At 38.5% G+C, this 21504-nt stretch overlaps 1 protein-coding gene across 1 annotated transcript in view; it reads right to left on the reverse strand.

Moving 5' to 3' along the window:
* Nucleotides 1-2944: 2944 nt before the first annotated feature.
* cdh7a (cadherin 7a) overlaps nucleotides 2945-21504 on the reverse strand; it is a 62818-nt gene continuing 44258 nt past the window's right edge. The window contains exons 10-12 of the mRNA XM_067453702.1: nucleotides 16454-16571; nucleotides 16063-16314; nucleotides 2945-4769 (exon numbers count right to left, since the gene is read on the reverse strand). Coding sequence (XP_067309803.1) covers nucleotides 4261-4769; nucleotides 16063-16314; nucleotides 16454-16571 — 879 coding nt within the window. The 3' untranslated portion in view covers nucleotides 2945-4260. The remainder of the gene's footprint in view (nucleotides 4770-16062; nucleotides 16315-16453; nucleotides 16572-21504) is intronic.

Here is a 21504-nt window from a genome sequence, read left to right on the forward strand (position 1 = left end):
CTTTAGTGCATTTAGTAAGGCCAGCCACTCTCATGAAGCACTGCGAATGGCATAGTTTACCTAATACGCTCAAACTACTTAAATAGGCCTGTTTTTGCAATACACATAAAATATATTGTGTCTATCAACATCTTTAAATCAATAGTTTTTTTTCATTTGAGCCATTATTTTATTTTTTATGTAATCATGCTTCATGCAACTATAGTTATTTGGCTCATTAAAAACACAATAAAACAAAAGTAGGGACAGATGTTTTCTTGCATTTTGATGTACAGTCAAGTGCAACAGCTCCTCAAAAAAGAAAAAAATGTATGACGGGTTTCGGTTGTTGACTGGATTTTGAGAAGTGGGCAAAGCACTCAAAAAATAAGAGTAGCACTCAAAAAGTACCACCAGAGAGAATTCTGACGTTATTACTAGAAGGTGCAGTTACGTATATCATTTTGATGTATATAAAAAAAAAATACAAGTATGCATCAATAAAATCATTCACAATAAGACTTTTAACATGTGAACATTTCCTTTTGCCCAGTTTTTAAATCCTTTTTTGGCTACAAATCGAAGTTTGTGACGTTGTAGCTGGTTGGTTCTATTCATATGGAAGCTTGTTTCAGCCACAGAAGAAGAAAAAAATGATAATTGAAACTTTTTATCTCACAGTTCAGTTCGATTTTTCTTAGAATTGTGTGATATAAAGTCGCAATTACACTGTTGCACTCTATTGAGTGAAAGAGAGCATGTCCGTCGATATGCCTCTTAAACATGTTTTGTAAAAAAAATTACAGAAAATAAACTCTGCTCATCAAGACATTTCACAAGTTCACATGCCCATTCAGTCTGAATGATTAATGGTAAAATAAAACTTGGCTTGCTGTCCTTGAAGGAGGCTCGAACCGTATGCTCGGCTCAAACTCTGAGTTAAACCCCTATGACAATACTGCACAGAGGGAGAATAGGACAAATAGAGGAGAGGAATGCTGGAAGAATTGTCTCCTGGAATGATGAAGTGACTGCTGCTTATATACGCTCTGATTGACAGGACTGAATGTTTAGGCTCCTCCTTAACCTATGTTTGGAACTCCATTTAATGTTATAAGTGCCATTTCAGAATTGTTTTTTAAATTACCTTAATCAAGTGAGGAGAACTTAAGAACTACTTATGGTGTTAAAATCATTTCATAAGTCATATTAATTCTGAGTAATCAGCCACTGGACTGAAGCTGTCATTATCACACTTTTCAATCACTTAGCAGCTGAGCAGTTGAAATGACCTTGCACTGTACTCACACTGAAATAATACCTATTATTTTATTTAAAAAATGATGCATATAAATTGAAGTGGTTTCCTATAAAACCATGAACATGTTTCTCTATATATCAGTTTTTCTTTTTCTTAAAGAAGAAGCGGTTGAATCAATCGGGTCACAGATTGTCAACCTGCTAAGAGACCTCCTCGGTTCAGAAAGGAAATTCCACTTAGACAACCGTGCATTCTCTCTCAGCCTGACACCGAGTTCACATTGCACTTAATGGAAATGAATGTGAAGCCATTAAGAAAAGACATAACTCAATGTGATGTAAATAAAAAAGAAACAGAAGACAGGATGAGCGTTCTATTCAGAGCTGTTCTTATAAATATTTTCTGAATAAATTATGAAGGTCTGCTTGAGATCTTGAAGCTGTGAATGAATGATTTTTCTTTTCAAAAGAGCACCAGTATGTTTTATTAAGCCACTTGTGACAAGCCCGGCATTCCTCTCATGTGCGTTATGAGATCATTTCCTAATAACATTGGCATAATCCCAAAGCAAGCAGTGACCAGTTTGTAAAAGTAAACAGAATCAAACTCATGAAAAGAAAAAGCGACATTGATTTTCAGTCCCTTTGATATATGTGTTATAGTCTGATATCCGTAAGGAGAACAATGATGGTGTGACCCTATCCTCCTTTGTTTGCATTATCTGCTCGCTGCAGTGACTTGCTTAATTAAAACTGTATTTATTATTACTTAGTGCCAAGTCAAACGAGATTTCAATTGCCCTTTTAGTTTTCATTTAGTGAGCCAGTTAACAAATAATTACATTTGCTTTCTGATAGCAGCTTCCTTCTAATGATCACAGGCAGTATTCTCAGTCTTTATTACCCTTAGTCAGATAAACAAACAAAATGACAAGTTATCATTTGTGTTGAAAGCCAAATCCATTATCGACGGCGTGAAATGATCACTTTATAATCATGCAGACTGGGCAAGACATAATATCCCATATGATTCAAATCAAATGTATATCTCTGTGATGGGCACATCCACAGTTGATAATGAGCACGTGAACAAGGGACAAATTGAAAGCGTGTATTGTTTATGCCATCTGAAAAACTGTTTACGGTATCTATCTGAGTGCCAGAATTGGTTGGGGAAGAAACTGAAATGGAACATGTTTCCTGACTCAGAACAGATCACAGCTATCTCACACTGTGATAGCACAGGCCAGGCTGCAACAGGCGTTCGTGGAAAGACTGCCATCCTAACACGTCAAGCTGTGTGCGAGTTCATTGGAGGGATCTAACTAGCCCAGGCGAGACAATTTATAGGCTAAGCTTTATGTCCGACCGTGTCGCCGCACACCCCAGTCTGCCCGCGCTTGGACGCGCGATCGTATTTCTGGATGTATGCTTGCGTTCACTAACTGAATCATCAATCTCCTCTTTCGGAGGCTAATTTAGCTGAGGCCTTTTAAATGCTCTGACAAGCTTCGTGTCATTCATCAAACTCAAAGCCCTGTTGGCTCTCTCCGCTGGCCTTGATTACATATCATGTCTGTGTGCGAACCACCTTGTTCCACAAACAAAAGCAGCCGATTTAGCAGTAAGATCTCCACATCAATTCACCGTTGTGATGTCTGAATAAATGAAAGCGGTCGCGTCAGGAAATGGCCACACTGTGTGCTGCAATTTGTGTGCTTTATTACAAAAATCTGTACAAAATGTCTTCCCAGCTTTAGAATCTGTTACTGTCATTTCATATCGTTACAATTCAAAATCATGATAACAACCTGTCGGACACCAGCTAAACATTGAATATACTGTAGTAGTAAGGTCTGTGTTGTCCGTATGTTATACACCGTTTCACACGTCGCCAGATATTAGCTAATTAGGATAATGTCTTTACATTCTTTTTTCACCCCTCACAATTTGCAACTCAGACTCATATAAACAAGGCCTGCTTTAAAACAAACAGCTCTCACACGATATTCAGCAAGAACCACTGCAATAAGAAAAAAAAAAAACTGTACACGGGACAGCATAGAGCACTACAAAAAAACATTTCGCCGCTTTGAGTTTCTCCACTGAGACTGAGGTTTTCGAGAAAGAAATAGGCTTAATACAAAAGACTCCCCTTCAAACGCTCGCTGTCATAAGGGTTCTCTCTACAAACTTACAAAATAACTTCTCAAAATAACTCAGGTTGACAGCATCAACTGAAAGGCAAGTACTATACATTTTCAATGATTAAATCCACTCCGGCCTGTCCTGCTCGATACATCAAAGTCTATTCACTATGAGCTTGACTTGTATTTTGGTCGGCATGACTGCAGGATACTTCAGAAGTTGTGATAGCGATGCGCCTCTGCCCAAATTTTCTTGTGGAACTAAGGCCTGGTAAATGACGTGAAGCTATGCATAACGGATATTTTACAAAGCAAGAGCTGCAGATCCTCGCTAGGCAATGCGTTCGGAAGATATCGGTGTTCTCGGATGCTGAATTCGTATTGATTTTCTTCTTTTTTTAAGAACCTATGAGTCATAGAAACTGATGGAACAGAAACATTGATCTTTCGAGCATCGCTGCTGTATGGCTAGCTGGATGGCACTGTTCTCATTTATAACCATGGGGAGAGCACTTCAAATGTCTCTTAGAAACAATTGGTATTCCTGGACCAGCTCACATGGCGCAGCGGTCCACTGTCCGTTATTCTCTTGGGCCTGAAGATCGCTCTTTGGGCGCTTGCAACCACATCCCAAGTCTAGACTTGGCATCTAACTGCAATTTAAATAGAAGTGCTTCTGACTCGAATTTCCGCAGTCTATTCGTTATCAAAACCGCTGCTCTCTGCAGATAAATCTCCCTCCTGCGCATTGAATGTTCCCTTTTTTTCTCTCCTCTTCTGTCAAGCATCAACGAGTCAGTGGTATTCTCTTGATCATTGTTCATTTCCATTATGCTCTTGATTGAGCAGACCTTGGCAGTAATTTTAATCCCGGCTAGGAGGAGAATATATTGCTGCTGTCGCCGTGACCGTACAGGTCGGCAAGCTTCCTGAAGCGAGGTCCCCAGTCGCTCAGATAGTCATAGTTCTGCTCCGAGTCTGTGCTCAAGGAGTCCAGGGAGCTGAGGGACTCGGCCACGGAGCCGCTGCCCTCGAAAGCGTATGTCTGCAGGGAGTCGTAGGGAGGCGCTGAAGGATCGACGTCAGCGTCCTTCAGGCGGTCCCATATAAATTCCCGGAAGATCCCGTTGTCTGGAGTGATTTTGTAAGGGGGAGGGCGGGAGCAGTAAAGGGTGGGCACCTCCGGGGTGACGTCTCGGCGGGCTTTGCTGTCCCTCACTATGTTGAGGTTTCGCAATGCCACCATGTCGAATGCCTCCGTGTCTTCCTCGCCTCCACCTTCATCGTCGTAGCGCACAATGTTCTCCCGCACATCCCGGTCTTCGTCTAGGATCAGGGGTTCCTTCTTCCTCCTCCTCATTGTCACAATCAGCAGCACCAGCACTGGAAACCCAAGACAGAAAAACATAGTGTTAAAACGAGAACTATCATCAGTAAAATCACACATTGACAATACAGAGTGCATGTTAGGCACATTAAGTTTACATACTGGTAGACTGCAAATCTAAATAAAAGCACACATTATCGTTCAATTGTTGAGGTATATATATATATATATATATATATATATATATATATATATATATATATATATATATAATATATATATGTGTGTGTGTATGTATAAAAAAAATATGTTTATACTTTTATTGAGCAAGGACACATTATATTTGTCAAGTAACAGTTATAATGTTACAAAAGATTTGCTGTTCTTTTGAATTTTCCTTTCATCAAAGAATTGATGAAAAAAAGTATCATGGTTTCCACAAAAACATTAAGCAGCACAGCTGTTTACAACATTGATAATAATAAGAAATGTTTATTAAGCACCAAATAATCATATTAGAATGACTTCTGAAGGATCATGTGACACTGAAGATTGGAGTAATGATGCTGAAAATCCTTGCATCCCAAGAATAAATTGCATTAAAAATAATAATAATGACAATTACTTTTTACTGTATTTTTGAACAAATAAATGCAGTCTTTGTAAGCATAAGTAGGGAAAAAAATATTACAGAGAGCAAACTTTTAGACAGTAGTGATATACAGTCAAACCAAAAATTATTCAAACGCCAGCTATAATTTACTGGGCGCAGGACACTATATTTCGTTTATGTAAGTGAAGATAGCAAAGTAAAGTAAACTGTGACCTTTTATACCCAAAAATTCTTCAGTAAAACTGATAAAAAGATTTGGACCAAAATTATTCAGACTTTTTGACCTGACCATGTTTTGCTTAAGTGTTTTTTTTTTTAATTGCTAATGAGACATGCTATACCACAGACTGGACAAAATAAAGCATTGCCTGGTAATTGGTTGAACTAAATTGGTATTACTGTATCTAATGGTGTTACATTTAACAGCTGACAGCTGATTGCACTGTAATCCATTACTACTATTAGGTAATACAATAACATGCATGTTTACTGACAAGTATAATTGCATAGTTTAATAACGTATGCATATAGCCTCTATCAAGTCTGTATAAGTATTTTATTAATTTATATAGTTAAAAACCTTAAATACAGCATCAAGACAATAACTTATTTGCATTTATTTAATTTCATTACATTTACACTCACCTAAAGGATTATTAGGAACACCATACTAATACTGTGTTTGACTCCCTTTCGTCTTCAGAACTGCCTTAATGTTTTGTGGCATTGATTCAAAAAGGTGCTGAAAGCATTCTTTAGAAATGTTGGCCCATATTGATAGGATAGCATCTTGCAGTTGATGGAGATTTGTGGGGTGCACATCCAGGGCACGAAGCTCCCGTTCCACCACATCCCAAAGATGCTCTATTGGGTTGAGAACTGGTGACTGTGGGGGCCATTTTAGTACAGTGACCTCATTGTCATGTTCAAGAAACCAATCTGAAATGATTCAAGCTTTGTGACATGGTGCATTATCCTGCTGGATGTAGCCATCAGAGGATGGGTACATGGTGGTCATAAAGGGATGGACATGGTCAGAAACAATGCTCAGGTAGGCCGTGGCATTTAAACGATGCCCAATTGGGCCTAAAGTGTGCCAAGAAAACATCCCCCACACCATTACACCACCACCAGCCTGCACAGTGTAACAAGGCATGATGGGTCCATGTTCTCATTCTGTTTACACCAAATTCTGACTCTACCATCTAAATGTTTTAAGAGAAATTGAGAATCTTCAGTTTTCAACTGTCCAGTTTTGGTGAGCTTGTGCAAATTGTATCCTCTTTTTCCTATTTGTAGTGGAGATGAGTGGTACCCGGTGGGGTCTTCTGCTGTTGTAGCCCATCCGCCTCAAGGTTGTGTGTGTTGTGGCTTCACAAATACTTTGCTGCATACCTCAGTGATAATGAGTGGTTATTTCAGTCAAAGTTGCTCTTCTATCAGCTTGAATCAGTCAGCCCATTCTCCTCTGACCTCTAGCATCAACAAGGCATTTTCGCCCACAGGACTGCCGCATACTGGATGTTTTTCTCTTTTCACACCATTCTTTGTAAACCCTACAAATGGTTGTGCGTGAAAATCCCAGTAACTGAGCAGATTGTGAAATACTCAGACCGGCCTGTATGGCACCAACAACCATGCCACACTCAAAATTGCTTAAATCACCTTTCTTTCACATTCTGACATTCAGTTTGGAATTCAAGAGATTTTTTTGACCAGGACCACACCCCTAAATGCATTGAAGCAACTGCCATGTGATTGGTTGATTAGATAATTTCATTAATGAGAAATTGAACAGGTGTTCCTAATAATCTTTTAGGTGAGTGTATTTATTTTACTTTTTAATAATATAGTAATAATAATATAGACAATAAGAAAGAGAATATGGATTCAAACAAGTCATAAGTTAAATTAAAACTTGGGTCACTAAAAAAACAAGAACAAGGCCACTTCTCTGACATCTTAAGTGCATTTATTTATAGTTCAGTCTGTTTCCACCAGACTATGAGGCACAAATAGCTGCACAGTGCTGTTTACACCTTGAATAAATAGTCATTACCGTTAAACAATTTGCTAACATTGTGAACAAGAAACCCCTTTTTATATAGTGTTTAATAAATTGCTTCATAACAGATGCATGCCCTTGCCACAGTTAGCAACAATTCTATGAAAAGTCAAGCACCAGGTAAGATGTAAATGCACCGAAGTTTTTTTTCTTGAGAAAAACAAGCATGTTGGGTTTTCATGTATTGTGAATACATATGGTTACAGACATAATTATTATTTTAACAATTATCATAATTATATAAAAAATATTTTTTTATACTGTACAAACTGTATATTCTAACATAGCCTATAGGATGATTTCTAAGCTGTTTTCCTTCTAGGCTTATAAGGACAAGGATTTTTAGATATTGGTATCTTTGTGGGGTTTACAAGGACCACACACACACACCATCAAATCTCAAGCAGTCCATTTACCTTCCTTGCAAGATAAGCAAAGACATAAGGGGTGTAGAATCAGATAGAACTCGACCGTGGCTGTATCTCAACAATATTTATGACGCCGGCCCCAAAATATTACTCTCTCATTGTTTTACACCCTATAGAACAATTCTGCCTCGAGGCCTGGCGCTTTAAAGTGCAACATGAAAGATAAGCTGAATTATCTCTGCAGTTCAATTAGGGCAGATCTGGTACATTAGTTTTATCAATAAGTTCATCAGACCGGGCTGTAGTGATTTTAATAACACTGCTGACAAATCCTGAGCAGGAGGTGTTTCATCATGGGAGGTGCTCCTAGGAGCAGGATGTGTTAAAGGTGTTACAGTTTGATTTAATCTCATCCTGCATGTTTGTTTACAGTGGTTATTAACTGTACGGACCCTTATCCACGCACACAAGCACATGCACGGCTGAGAATGAAGCACATGCCAACAGTTCTGTCTTCTCACTCTTTGCTCTGTCATGTGTGAACATAAGCAAACAGACAGAGATAAACACATAGATGCATGAAGAGCAAGATTTAGGGCAGGATGTGTTGCCGCTGTAAATATGAGGCTTTAACGGCCACTCGCTTCCTTCTCGCTCAAACACAAGCTGCTTATTCGGGAAAGGCCAGCATTAAATCCTTTTAATGAGTGCAGCATATGCCTACTGTATGTGTAAAATAAGACTGGATTATATGTCAGTCAGAAAATATCACCCTGCCCTGAAAGCACAGACCCCGTATACAGCACATCAAAACTATCAACGAGAGGCAAGGCTGCACCGTCGCACAAAAGACGTGCGTCTCGGCGATTCAAACCGGGGATCAAATAATGCACGGAAAAAGATGCCGTGAAAGAGACGACGAAATTCTGTCAATATGAAAAGAGAAAAGGGGAAGCATATAGCGAGAAATAACTAACATAACAAGACACATGCACAAAAAAAGTCAAATAAATCCATTTTTGTGGTGTGTGGAATGCAAAAACCAATCTCTTGCCGCTCTCAGACCCATGAATGCGAGGGATCTTACAGTACAGCCACAACACAGTCCTCCCACGGGAGTCTATCTCTCTCTCTCTCTCTCTCTCAATGTAGATAGCGCATATGTGTATTTGGCTGCCAATGCTAAGCTCGAGGGGGAGGGAAGGGAGCAGATAAAGTAGGGAGAGAGAAAGAGGAGGTGTAAGTGGGAGCAGACTGGAGCGAGAGAAAGATAGAGTGGAGGAAAAAGGGAGGCAAACGTCTAATGATCCATCCTTCAGGCCTGCCACAGCGAGTGTGAAATATGGTGCCAAAGTCTCATACTTCATCCTCAGGCCTAGTGTCGTTTTGCAGGGGCAGACAAGCTGGGCGAGTGGGCTGGCGAGGCAGCGGCTGCACGAGTGCAGTCATAATCACAGTACACACACACACACTCCGGGAATGATATAAACAAAAGCAAAGCCAACATCGACCTTAAATTCAAGAGCAACAGTCTTGCAACGGTTTATGGTGCCAACAAAAGAAATGCTATAAAATGGTATTTGAAAGAATAGGGAAAAAGAAAAATGTCATTATTTACTCAACCTTGTTTTTGTTTTGTTTTTCTGTCGAACACAAAAAGATAATCTTACGTAAAATGTAAATAATGACGTAAAAGCTGTCATACAATGAAGGGAGACCGTGGCTTCAAGGCCATATTTTCAGGAAATAAAAAATATTTATATATATATTATATATATATATCTTTCCTCCTTGTCCTCACACAAAGGAATCAGAAGAAGGCCTTGTAGAGTGAAATGAGTCATTTGAAATGTTTGTGATTACTTATGGCCTTTTTTTTTTTTTTTTTTTTTTTGTAACTTGGAGAAAATTAGGTATGGAAAATGTTGGTAAACCAGAGATTTTTCCAGATACGGGAATCTTTTCTCACAAATTTTGAATGTGATCATTGGTTTTGGTAAAAAGCTTGGGTTGCTTTGGATATGTTTTCTACTATAGAATATCTTATATATGATTTGATCAGAATTATTATTTGTTTGCTTGCTTTGTAAATTGCTCAATGCTTTAAATAAAATCACATTCTTTAACATTCTTTAATTCATGGTATAGAAAAGAGCAGCTTGGACATTATGCATAAATATCTTCTTTTGCATTCCACAAAAGAAACAACATGACTTGGTTTTGGAACAACATGCCTGAGTAAATGATAACAAATGTAATTTTTGCGTGAACTATTCATTAATAATGGACACATGCGTATCCTATATTTATGCAGTTGTTTTTTAAATATTTTCTAGGACATAAACAAAACATTTGTCTACATGAAAATGGTTCATTTCTCCTTTAAACTCAAAACAACTTAGTTTTAAGTAGAAAAATTTATTTAGAAGAAATCTAATTCTGTGCAAAGTATAGTTTTAGAGACAATGTGATCCTATTGTTCACCATTCCAATATGAAAACAGTTCTTTAAAAGACAAAACATCAGAAAAAAACTGTGGACAAATCGTACCTTTAGGGGTACAACAGCTTGTCACTTTAAATAGGCAACTGTGTACCTCTACCACTAAAACACGTACACATTATTACATTTCAGTAGTAATATGGATACCCTCATGGCACTACTATGAGCCCTTTAGGGGTAAATAAGGTACTAGTGCACCAGTGACAAGCTTTTGTATACTGTAATAAAAAAAATTAAACACACATTCTGAGAGTACAGGGTTTGAATTAGTTAAATGTGATTACTAAGAGTTATATAGATCTAATTCAGACTTAAAACTTAACTGTTACAGACTGCACCCACTTTAAGGCTTGATTTACCCTCTCTGCAATTTTGACACAAGATGGATGTTCAACGGGAGCAGCAGATCAATTTAACATTATCCTCAATTTGCAGTAATTGGATTGAGAAAACAATCCGTCATCCAGAATCAATTAAACAACAAGTGGGATATTTTGTGGGGGCCACGTTCTCATCGACCTCTTAAAAATGAGGCAGCGACTACTAGATTATGCGCTGCCCTTCATTCTCTCTCTCTTTCTCTCGCTCTCATGCGTTCCCTACACATATCTCAACCGATGCCAATAGCCCAGGGCAGTGAAGACTAATCAAGATATACTGGCGATATGCGGATCTATCTGGCTGTTGACATTTATGCCGCTGCCCAACACAAGGTGTTTGTGCTTTATGACACCTGTCTGTCCCTGCGTTTTCACAATGGTGACATTATCTGCGAAAATAAAATATGATTTATTCTGGGTGATGCAAGAGCACACTACATCGCCTTAAGGGCCCTCATAAGTATTACTGACTGCCGTCCACTTGCACTGTCGGAGGCCATAGAGAAGCGCATCTGGAAGACAAGATGCCCTGCAATCGGTCGAGCAGAAATTGAAAAGGTGATGTCAGTGTTGCGAGTGTGACCTGTGGACATGAATGTATCAGAGTGCCTCGGGCTTACCTGACCTCTCTATATTCCTCCACCTAAGACTGGAATAATGAGCACAAGGTTTCCCTCAGAACGACTAGAACGGCACAGCAGCTGTCATCATGTGATATGTTCTCCCAAAATCCTTTAGATTACTTTATGCAAACACCGATAAAGAGCAGTGTGTTTACCGCAGCGGTTCGGTCAGATCTCTTTTTTTTTTTTTTTGTGTGTGACATTTTTCAAAAAATTATATCAATGGGTTTGATAGTGTTACTGAGATGCTGTAATGACACTAGGCAAGCGTGCAATAGGGAGTTCACCTGAAAATCTGTCATCATTTACTAGCCTCATGTTCTAAACCTGCATGAGTTTCATTCTCCCGTGGAATACTAAAGGGATTATTTATAGCACAACATCCAAGATGATATTTTTCATTCAATGAAAGTGAATGGTGGCCAACTGACATTCAATCAATTGTTCCTCTTACAAAGGTATATCATACCAACACATTCTCACACCCAACTCGTCACATATGGACGCTTTACCCGGACCCCTTGTCGTCACTTTTCAACGAACTGGGCGTACCTTTATCGTCAATTTTCGACGCGCTGGGTGCTCCATTCATTTCAATGAGAAACCTTTGGCGTCATACACAGACGCACTGGGAATGGGAATATTATCGTCATGGTGAAATTTATTTTTTGATTTATTTATTGAAATTATTTATTGGTTTATAATTTTGCCATTATGACATGTTGGAGTGTGCTTCTCAATTAAATCAGCAAGCATAATTTCATTTACATTTATTTTATTTACGCTATTTAGACACATTTTAACATGTAACCCAACCCCACCCCATCCCTAAACCTACCCATTTGTGTGAACATGATATAAAACACAGGATATAACATACGACTGCATCCACGAGTTATTCAAAAAAGTTAAATAATCCAAGTTTTCCGAGGCCAAACGATTGATTTGTATGAAGAAAATCCCCAAAAGCGATCAGCATCTCCATCCGCCAAAGATCATGAACAAACACATCAAATTTCAAATATTGCCGTCCGTACTTCAGATTTCATAGTGAAATTGCATTGGCTCTCGTATGTCTTGTGACCAATTGCGTCATTACGTCAGCATTGATTCTAAAATGCCATTGGCTCTCCTGTGTCTTGTGACCGATTGCGTCATGCTCAAGAGTCTTTTGAATTATTTGAATGAGATATGAATGAGTTCGTTCACGGGGCAGCGGGATCATCAATTCAGCGATTAAAACATCAAGATCAACTCTGTTCTTCACATGAAGACATCGTATGACTTCAGAAGACTTGGAATGCAACATGAGCTAATTCTTTTATACTGTTTTGGTCAGATTTTGCAATAAATACTTGTGACTGTACATTTATTTGCCTGGTATGTGTTTTATATTGTTAAGATGTGGGTAGGTTTAGGGTAGGAGTTGGGTTAGTTGCTCCAAAATATAAAAGTAGCCTTTAAATATTAATAAAATCATGTCTGCTTTTACAAACGCAAAGAATTAAATGCGTCTGTGTATGACGCCAAAAGTTTCTCATTGAAATGAATGGAGCACCCAGCGCGTCGAAAATTGACGATAAAGGTACGCCCAGTTCGTTGAAAAGTGACGACAAGGGGTCCTGGCCAAGCGTCCATATGTGACGAGTTGGGTGTGAGAATGTGTTGATCATACGGCTTCATCATCGGTTTTCATTAAAAATAAAGGTTCAAACGTGGGGTTTCGTACTGATGTGACCATATTTGTGAACTGTCCCATTTTTGTATTCTTAGTGAGAAGTACATTTTAATTCCAATATAAAAAAAATTATGGGATGTAAAGGTTCCGTAGATGTTAAAGCTTCTCTATGGAACCATAAATGCCAATAAAAAAAATCTTTGTTTTTAAGAATGTATCAAAAATTCTTTAGAACATAATTCTGTGTACAAAAAAAAAAAAAAATAAATAAAAGCACAAAAGGGGTGACATAACAAGGCTGAGTATATAATAGCAATATTTTCATTTCTGGGTGAAAAAAAATCCTTTAATGGGGAAATTATTTTGTATGTTGTTAGATATAAAAAAAAAAGACTCAAAGTTGACGTTGTTGTGTAACATTCATTGCCTGGCATGGTTTAGTTGTGCGCTGCTTTGATAACTAAAGCAACAGCAGGCAAAAAGCTTGTTGATTCATTACTCTGAATAAGATAAAAGCAGAAAAAGCTGATCCTTCTCCCTCCGCAGCTCTCATCGTCTGAAGCCATCCTCCTCAGTCTCCTCCTCCCCTCAACCATGAGTGAGCAGTCTTGAGCCCCTTAGGGGCCGGACTCTCTTTGCCAAAAATAACTGCATTGCTCAGATCAGGCAGCGCAGTGGTCTAATCCAACTCATGTAGTTTGGGAGGAGAGGGGGTAGAGGGGTGGTGGCACTGGAGGACCCTACATTCACACGAGACAGCAAACCACAGGAATGACTATTTAACATCAGTTACAGCTGTTAGCAGAGCGCACGTTCAGATGATAAATACTCAAAAACTGCAATCAATCAACATAATGATGGAATCTGCTACTGTGGGCCACAAGCTGTGCTGTTTGATGAAGATGGGATTTCTCAAAGGTTCCTGTTGAACCTGAGGAAGGACAACAATGAGAAGCAAAACCGAGATTAACGTTTTCTTACATTCTGAGAATATGGCTTGAATTACACTACTGTTAAAAAGCTTTGGATCAGTATGATTTTTTAAAAATATTATTATTCAGACAGGACACATTCAGTTACATTCCTAATGTTAGTTTCTCCATTAAAGGATTTTTTTCCACCCATAAATGAAAATATTTTAATTATATACTCAGCTTTATGTTATTTACTCCATGACTATTTTGTGCTTTCTTTGAGATGTTCTAAAGCATGTTCACACTGCTCTGTTTATATACATTCTTAAAAATAAAGATTTCTATTTCAAATAAATCATGTTGTTTTGAACTTTCTATTCAATATTACGCACAACCGTTTTGAGCACCAAATCATCATATTACAATGATTTCTGAATTATAATGTGACACTGAAGACTGGAGTAATGATGCTGAAAATTCAGCTTTGCCATCACAGGAATAAATAGCATTTTCAAATATATCATTATTAAAATTTTAAGAGGATATTATTAAAATAAGAGGGAAAAGCAATTTACGATCTGAAATGTCTTAATGTCTCAGTTTTGCTACACCACGTTTAATATTTTTTTTACTGGAAAAGAAAATTATTTTTTTGAAGTGATCCTATATTGCTCCAAGACATGTGAAACGTTGAAACGTATTGCACTCAGCTTCACTACAATGTATTATTTCCGATCTGCTCTTTAGTTGTAATGTATATATGAAGATAGAAATTAACTTGTTCATACTTAGGCATAAGAGCACAGAGGAGGCGGAAAGAGATTCCTTTTTTACTTGTTCATACTTTTTCAAAAAAAAAAAAAAAAGGAAACTACTGGGGTTTGGACAAAATGTACACACAGAAATTCCTGTCTTGTCACAATAACAGTACTCTCTCTTTTATGATGAGAGGCGACATCTGTCAGCAAATAGAGTTGTGTCTGTGTCCATAGACAGATCTTCACATCGCCATCACAGCCAGAGAGACAACCTATCAATGGTATAATCAAGAAATCAATCAAACCATCAGGACTGCATTCACTCCCTCTGCGCAGTCTTCAGGTCAACAAATCAACACAAAGACACGCCAGTCAACCAATCAGACCAAGTGAATGGTACATATTGGGTAGAGGTCACTCATCAAACAATCAGCTAATAAGGCTCAAATAATAAGTAATCATCCAGACCAGCAGCCTCCCTGTAGAGGGTAAACAAGTCAATTGTGTCCAAACAGACCTCTCGACGCATGCCGAGTCCCAACTGTTAGAGCTGCCGTGCCAGCACTTCTAAAGTAACGGCAGCCCAAATGCGCGCTAAATGTCAGTATGTGGGAGGTGGAAATGCAAAGAAGCTCTTAAAAAATGGTTTGAAAAACAATAACAAAAATTGGGAAAATATCCTTAATTTGGAAGCTGCATTCAGAAAGCTCTCTGGCATTTTTAAATCCTGAGAACTTTATATTATTTTTCTCTTATAGAGACAAGAAGAAATTCAAATATTTTAAAATCAAATGTTATTAATAAATAATAAAACAAATAAAAAAATGCCCCTAGTCCCTTGGGCATGATTTATCACACTCACATAAAATGAAATACACTACTGTTCAAAAGTTTGAGGTATTTTTTATTTTATTTTTAATGTTAATTGAAAGGAGTCTCTTAATATATTTATTTTTAAATGTCATTTATTTCTTTGATGGCAAAGCTGGATTTTCAGCTGTCTTCAGTGTCACAGGATCCTTTAGAAAACATTCTAATATATGACATTTATTTGAAATAAAATAGTTTGTAACAATGTAATTACTGCCACTTTTGACTAATTTAATGCATCTTTGCTGAACAATTTGTTTTAAAAAAACAACAACATTTGAACAGTAGTGTATTTTCAAAATGTAACCTTCTCAGCCTCTGAAACTATTTCCAGCTGAATATTTTGTTTCATTTTGATATAACTGACATTACAAATGTTAAATGTTGTTTCATAATAAGCCATCTGTGTGTTGACTTGATCATCCCGACCAGACGGAAATGGCAATGCTGGTTCAATCAATGACAGTAATGCTCAGCGAGCAAACAAAGAAAAGTGTCATTTTGTCATTGTCGGTTTGTTTCATTAAACAGGTATATTAACCATTTCTTTAAGTGCTAAAATGTAAATGTATTCCTACCAAGCAGGGTGATGATGCAAGCCAGGATGGCGATGAGAGCTCCGGTGCTGAGTCCAGCAGACAGCATGAAGGCCTCTGTCCCACAAGACTGGGGCGTCCCATCAGGGTCACAGTCACACACTCTAATAGACAGTGTGTTAGTGCTGCTGAGGGCAGGGGACCCGCTGTCCACTATCAACACTGGCAGTCGATACATAGCTTGATCCCTCCTCTGAAAACCACTCCGCTTAGTTAGAACAGAAGCGGTATTGTCTGCAGAAAGAGACACATGACATCATTTGAAAAGTGAAAAAATGGCTCCTATGAATAGATAAAACAAAGCCTTTTCTGTCTTGGGAATAAGAGCTGAGATTCAAGGATTCACTATAACTGTCTTAATGAAGTTATGTACCTTTATTGTCTCGGAGGGTGAAGTTCATGTTCCCCGCTGTCTCTGCTGTGAGGGAGAAGAAGAAGCGATGGCCGCTGGGTGGTTCATCTTTATCCACTGCACTTACAGTTTCAATGACCTAAGACAGTGTCGAAGAACAGGAAGATGAAAAGATGCTGTTATTGCCTTACTACAGACAAAATAATCCACATCTCTCTCGCTCAAAACACTGCACTGCCACAATAACCATGAATGTTTCAGATTATATTCATGAATGGAATGAATTAATTGACAAGTGGATTAAAAAACTAATTAATAGCATGTCAATATTTGCTCGAAAAAGCCTCAGAGGGAAGATCATTTAAGACATTACATTATGTCAAGTTGAAGTACTGAAGAAGTCAATTAAATATGAATAATTCATTAAGTCAATGTATATTTTACTTCCATATAACTGAACATACACTGTGCAAAGTGGATATGAGCAGCTTCTCCAAGAACCAGTAGTTATATCTAACAATTTTTTAACAGTATAAACCTATTACTACAGTCAACAACAACCCGTTTTGACATTTTTTATTTATTGATCATTCTACACAAGATGTCTTTTTGCGCATTTGTGTAGCGCCATGCTGGCTTTTCAACATAGCTTACCAGGAGAGCCACAATTTAAGACAGTTAATCGTTTAAATATTAAAATCAAGACCTTTGCGAATGTTAACACATTTCTTTAATTAGTTGATTTAACATGTTAAACCAGCAGCTCTATTTCATGTTACACCACACAACTAATTTCAACCATCAGCTGAATGCAAGGTTGTGAACTTGGAGGAAAACAAATACACAATTCACAAGTTTAAAATCACACTGAAAACAACATCAGGAGGATAGACGAAACCAGTAAGCTGTGAAAGATAGCGCTCATACGCTATCCGGGATTTAGCAAAGTAGAGGGCCATCCCAGTCTAAATCTGGACCGAAAACCCCCCTAAAGCTGGGCAAAGTGCTGCGTTTTAGAGATGAATATCAGGGTGACCCATCAGGTGGTACGCTAAGAAGATTCTCCTGACACACTGTTGTGGCCTAATCTGTGGGCTTTGGCTGGGTTAAATACTCTGTGCACAGCTCTTCCCTTGTGTCAGTCTGCAGTCAGCACAAACTCAATCTGCTTGAAAAATCTCCTAAAACCTCACACACAGGCCGAAAGCAGCGGAGTTGAGGCTAACAGACTCTTCTGTATCTTTTCCTTGTTTGTCCGAAGAATATGACCTTGAGTGTTTTCAGAGCTTTAATTCTCCAGTCATTTATTTTTATTTAACACCCCCCCCCCACCCCCCATTTGCGCTAAGTGAGTATTTGGCAATGGGAACTCTGACGGATTTATCATTTATCTGTAAATATTTTTGAAATCGTAAAACATCGCATGCGCTATTAAAAACCTGCATAAATGACACAGGATGTTTCCTCAGCACCAAGCGCTGATTACAGTAAACTGTGACAAATTTAATTACAGATAGTCCATTAAGGCGAATGCAAAGTGTATTGATAAAATCATTGAGGCAATGGGTTCATTTAAAATGAATAAGAACATCTTGCCAAGGCAGATCGGCTTAAACAAAACTTAATTTTGCATTTGACTGAGAAAAAAAGTCAAAAAGTCAATAATTTTTTTAGAATAATACTGTAAAAACACAAATCGTCTCTTGTGTAGCCAAGAAGTGCATATATGAAAAAATATTGGTGATTTAAGCTCCTTTTGCAGTACATGTAAAAATGGCTGGAGGGCATGGAATCTCTCTTGTGGCACCTGGTTTTAAAGAGGGGAAATCTTCACCGTGTAGAGTTAGCACTCACAAGCTCTAAAAAAAAACAGTCTGTCAGCCTGCCACTGCTGACCGTGTTTCTGAGGCATAAAGAAACGAGACAGAATATAGACGACCTTAAAGAGATAACCCCCCACCCCCCCAGGGAAAACACTCTCTACTCACATAATATAATCTGCTAAATCACCTGTAACAAATCATCTGGCTCATTTAGAGACCGAAGCTTCAATTCATATTAAGCTTCTATTAAATTCAAAAAGTCATATTAGGAACAAAAGAGAAACCAAGGGCACAGAGAAAAGTGCTCTGCGCTGGGAAGCGAAGGTGAAGACATACGTTTGGTGCATGTGACCCCATTACAGGCACTTGTTGGATGGGGATCTGGGGACCTTTTTCAAGAAGCCATCTGTTTTATACTCGGATGCAATGATGGGGAAAATTCCCTCTCGTATCACGTACATTGGAGATGGGTGATTATGACCGCCTAGTCTTCCAACAACAGACTTTATCTCGATTTTTCATGCATTTTTTAAAGTTTTGAATTTTTTAAGAAGCCAAGCTTGCATTGTTAATAGGACTGATTGTCAACAACAGCAAAGATGAGACAATGATTTGCTAAAACAATGCTGCTGATAAAAATAAGATATCAATGTCCCAACAAAATTCCTTTAAATTTATTCATTTAGCATTGCTTTTATGCAAAAAAAGAAAAACAAATTTCACAAAAATTGCCTAAAAAATATAAGTGCCTGAAGTGTTGGACACTGCTTAGAGTAGCATAAGCAAGAATAGGGAGGGAATAGAGGTAGAATTGAGGGACTTCTTTTTTTAAAGATGAGGTTAAGTGCACACGAAAGAGTTTCCAGCTGTCTTTTGAATGTTTAGAGCAATTCTGCATTCTGGATGGAGGTTTTGAGATCATTCCACCAGCAAGGAACAGTGAACGGAAATGTTCTGGAAAGTGATTGTGTGCTTCTCTGTGGTGGTCCTCCGAGCCGAGCAAAGGCTTCTGGTGAGGGTGTATACTCGTAGGAGCGAGATGAAGTAAACGGGTGCTGAGCTTGTGGTGGATCTTTAAGCAAGCGTCAACGCCTTGAACTTGATGCTAGCTGCGAGTGGTAGCCAGTGGCAAGGGCTCGTTGAAGACAAGACATGCCGCTGCATTCTGAATCATTAGAAGCATTTTGATTGCGCATGCTGGAAGTCCAGCCTGAAGAGCATTGCAGTAGTCAAGCCTAGAAATGACCAGGGCCTGGACTAGAAGCTGTGCTGAATGCTCTGTTAGGAATGGGCTGATCTTCCTGATGTTGAGCTTGAAGGGGTAGTCAAAGATGAACCTAGCTGGATGGTGAAATCAATCGTGTTCTAGAGTTAAATTGGCAGAGAAGGCAACACTTGATTCTTCCTCCAGGCAATTCTGAATTCAAATTCAATAGCTCCATACAGTCTTTCAGAGGGGCTGGCTTCTTGATGGAGCAGGTGTGAAACTCTAAATATACAAATGTGCAGATGAGGTGTACAAAAACAACGAAGTGGAGACACACTCATAGATAATGTAACAACAGGCATGAAAAGCTGGCTGAAAGAGAGCCTATTTTGCCTGAGATGCAAATAGACAAACAGCATTTGCGACTATTTTACAAGGCACTGAAGTGACAAAGAACGCAAAAGTGCCAATGCTGTTTGTTGATGATATTGTGCCTCACGGCAAACACTCAGTCTGCTCAAAATTCCTTGTCTAACAGCTCAAGAACGCCTCATTCAAAGGCTTTGACTTTTAGATTTGGTCTCCAAAAGCACTTCAGGATGTCTGAGAGCCTCTGTTCTGCAGGTACAGCGTTTTAAGGGCCGTGATAAGGACAGGGTCTTCGTGCTGAGAATCACAGGAGAGATCCGTGCAATCGAGACAGCATTTGACTATCACTGCTGCATCGCTCAAGTGCTCCCATGGCTGAAGATATGGAAGTGAACATGAATCACGGGGGAAACTAAATCATTATGAAAACATACAGACGCTTTCATCTCTATTCAGTGAATGAGAGACCGTTCTACTGTTCCTCGGAGAGGTGGGAAAGTAATTTAGCCTCTAATATGAGAGAGAGCTCTGAAAGTTAGGAGTGATGGAAGTCTGGTGTGTCCAAAACACATGGAGTGTGTTCTTGGGGGACTTCAGTAATGCGCTTCAAGGCTGCGATAGCATTTGTGAAAAGAGCCCACCAGCACCTTTTCATTTAGGCAAAACAAACACTGTTCCCTGTGACTCTGGGACACCGGCAGGCCAGGACTAATTGTTATGGCCCAGACAATCATGCCACTACAGGGGATTGTATCTCATGCTCAGTAAACCCTGTAGCCTTGTTCTGTTTGTTCTCTCTTTGTTTTGAGCGCTCTTGTGGGAGGAATTATTTTTTTTAAGAAAAAGAAAAACATCCTTCAGTCTTCTTCCCCTGCTCCCAAAAGAACTGATCAGATCAAGTCAATTTCTGATACACTAATAAAAACATTGTAATTAAATGAATAAGAATTTCAAACACATCTGCAAATGCCTGACTATTAACACGCCTCTAAATATACAGCATCTCTCTAAGATGTTAATTAAACAATTAAGTGGGTTTCATATTTCAGTATTAATAAAAAATGTGTGTGTGTACAGTGTATAAGTATTATGTATATATAAATATACACAGATGCATTTATATATTTAAGAAGAAATGTTATATTTATATATAAGATACATTTTCTATATATAATATACACTCCTGAACAAAATCTTAAGACCAGGGGATGCATTGCAAGTTTTACACATTTCGCACTAGTGGATCATAACCGGGTTGTAAGTGCTGCTTCAAAATGCCAAAAGAAGAAACAGGAGCAAGAGACAAAAAATAGAGAGTAGGCAATTTATTGAAAACTGCATTTAAACTGAAACAGGCCGTTCATCAGCTGATCAAAAGTTTAAGACCATAGCCATAAAAAGGTCAAATCTGCACAAAAATATGGCTTTCATGTCATTGTCCTTCAAGCAGTCATACTGTCAAGATGTCCTGATGGCAAAGGCAAAAAGGCTTTCTCTCTTTGAATGTGGCAGGATTGTTGAGCTGCACAAGCAAGGCCTTTCGCAACGTGCCATCGCTGCTGAGGTTGGACGCAGTAAGCGTCATTTTACTTTTCTTAAAAAATCCTGAGAGTTATGGGACAAAAAAGTCAAGTGGTAGACCCAAAAAGATTTCACCTGCACTGAGCCGCAGG

The sequence above is a fragment of the Pseudorasbora parva genome, chromosome 9 (genome assembly GCF_024679245.1).
Source record: "Pseudorasbora parva isolate DD20220531a chromosome 9, ASM2467924v1, whole genome shotgun sequence".
Classification (NCBI taxonomy): Eukaryota; Metazoa; Chordata; class Actinopteri; order Cypriniformes; family Gobionidae; genus Pseudorasbora; species Pseudorasbora parva.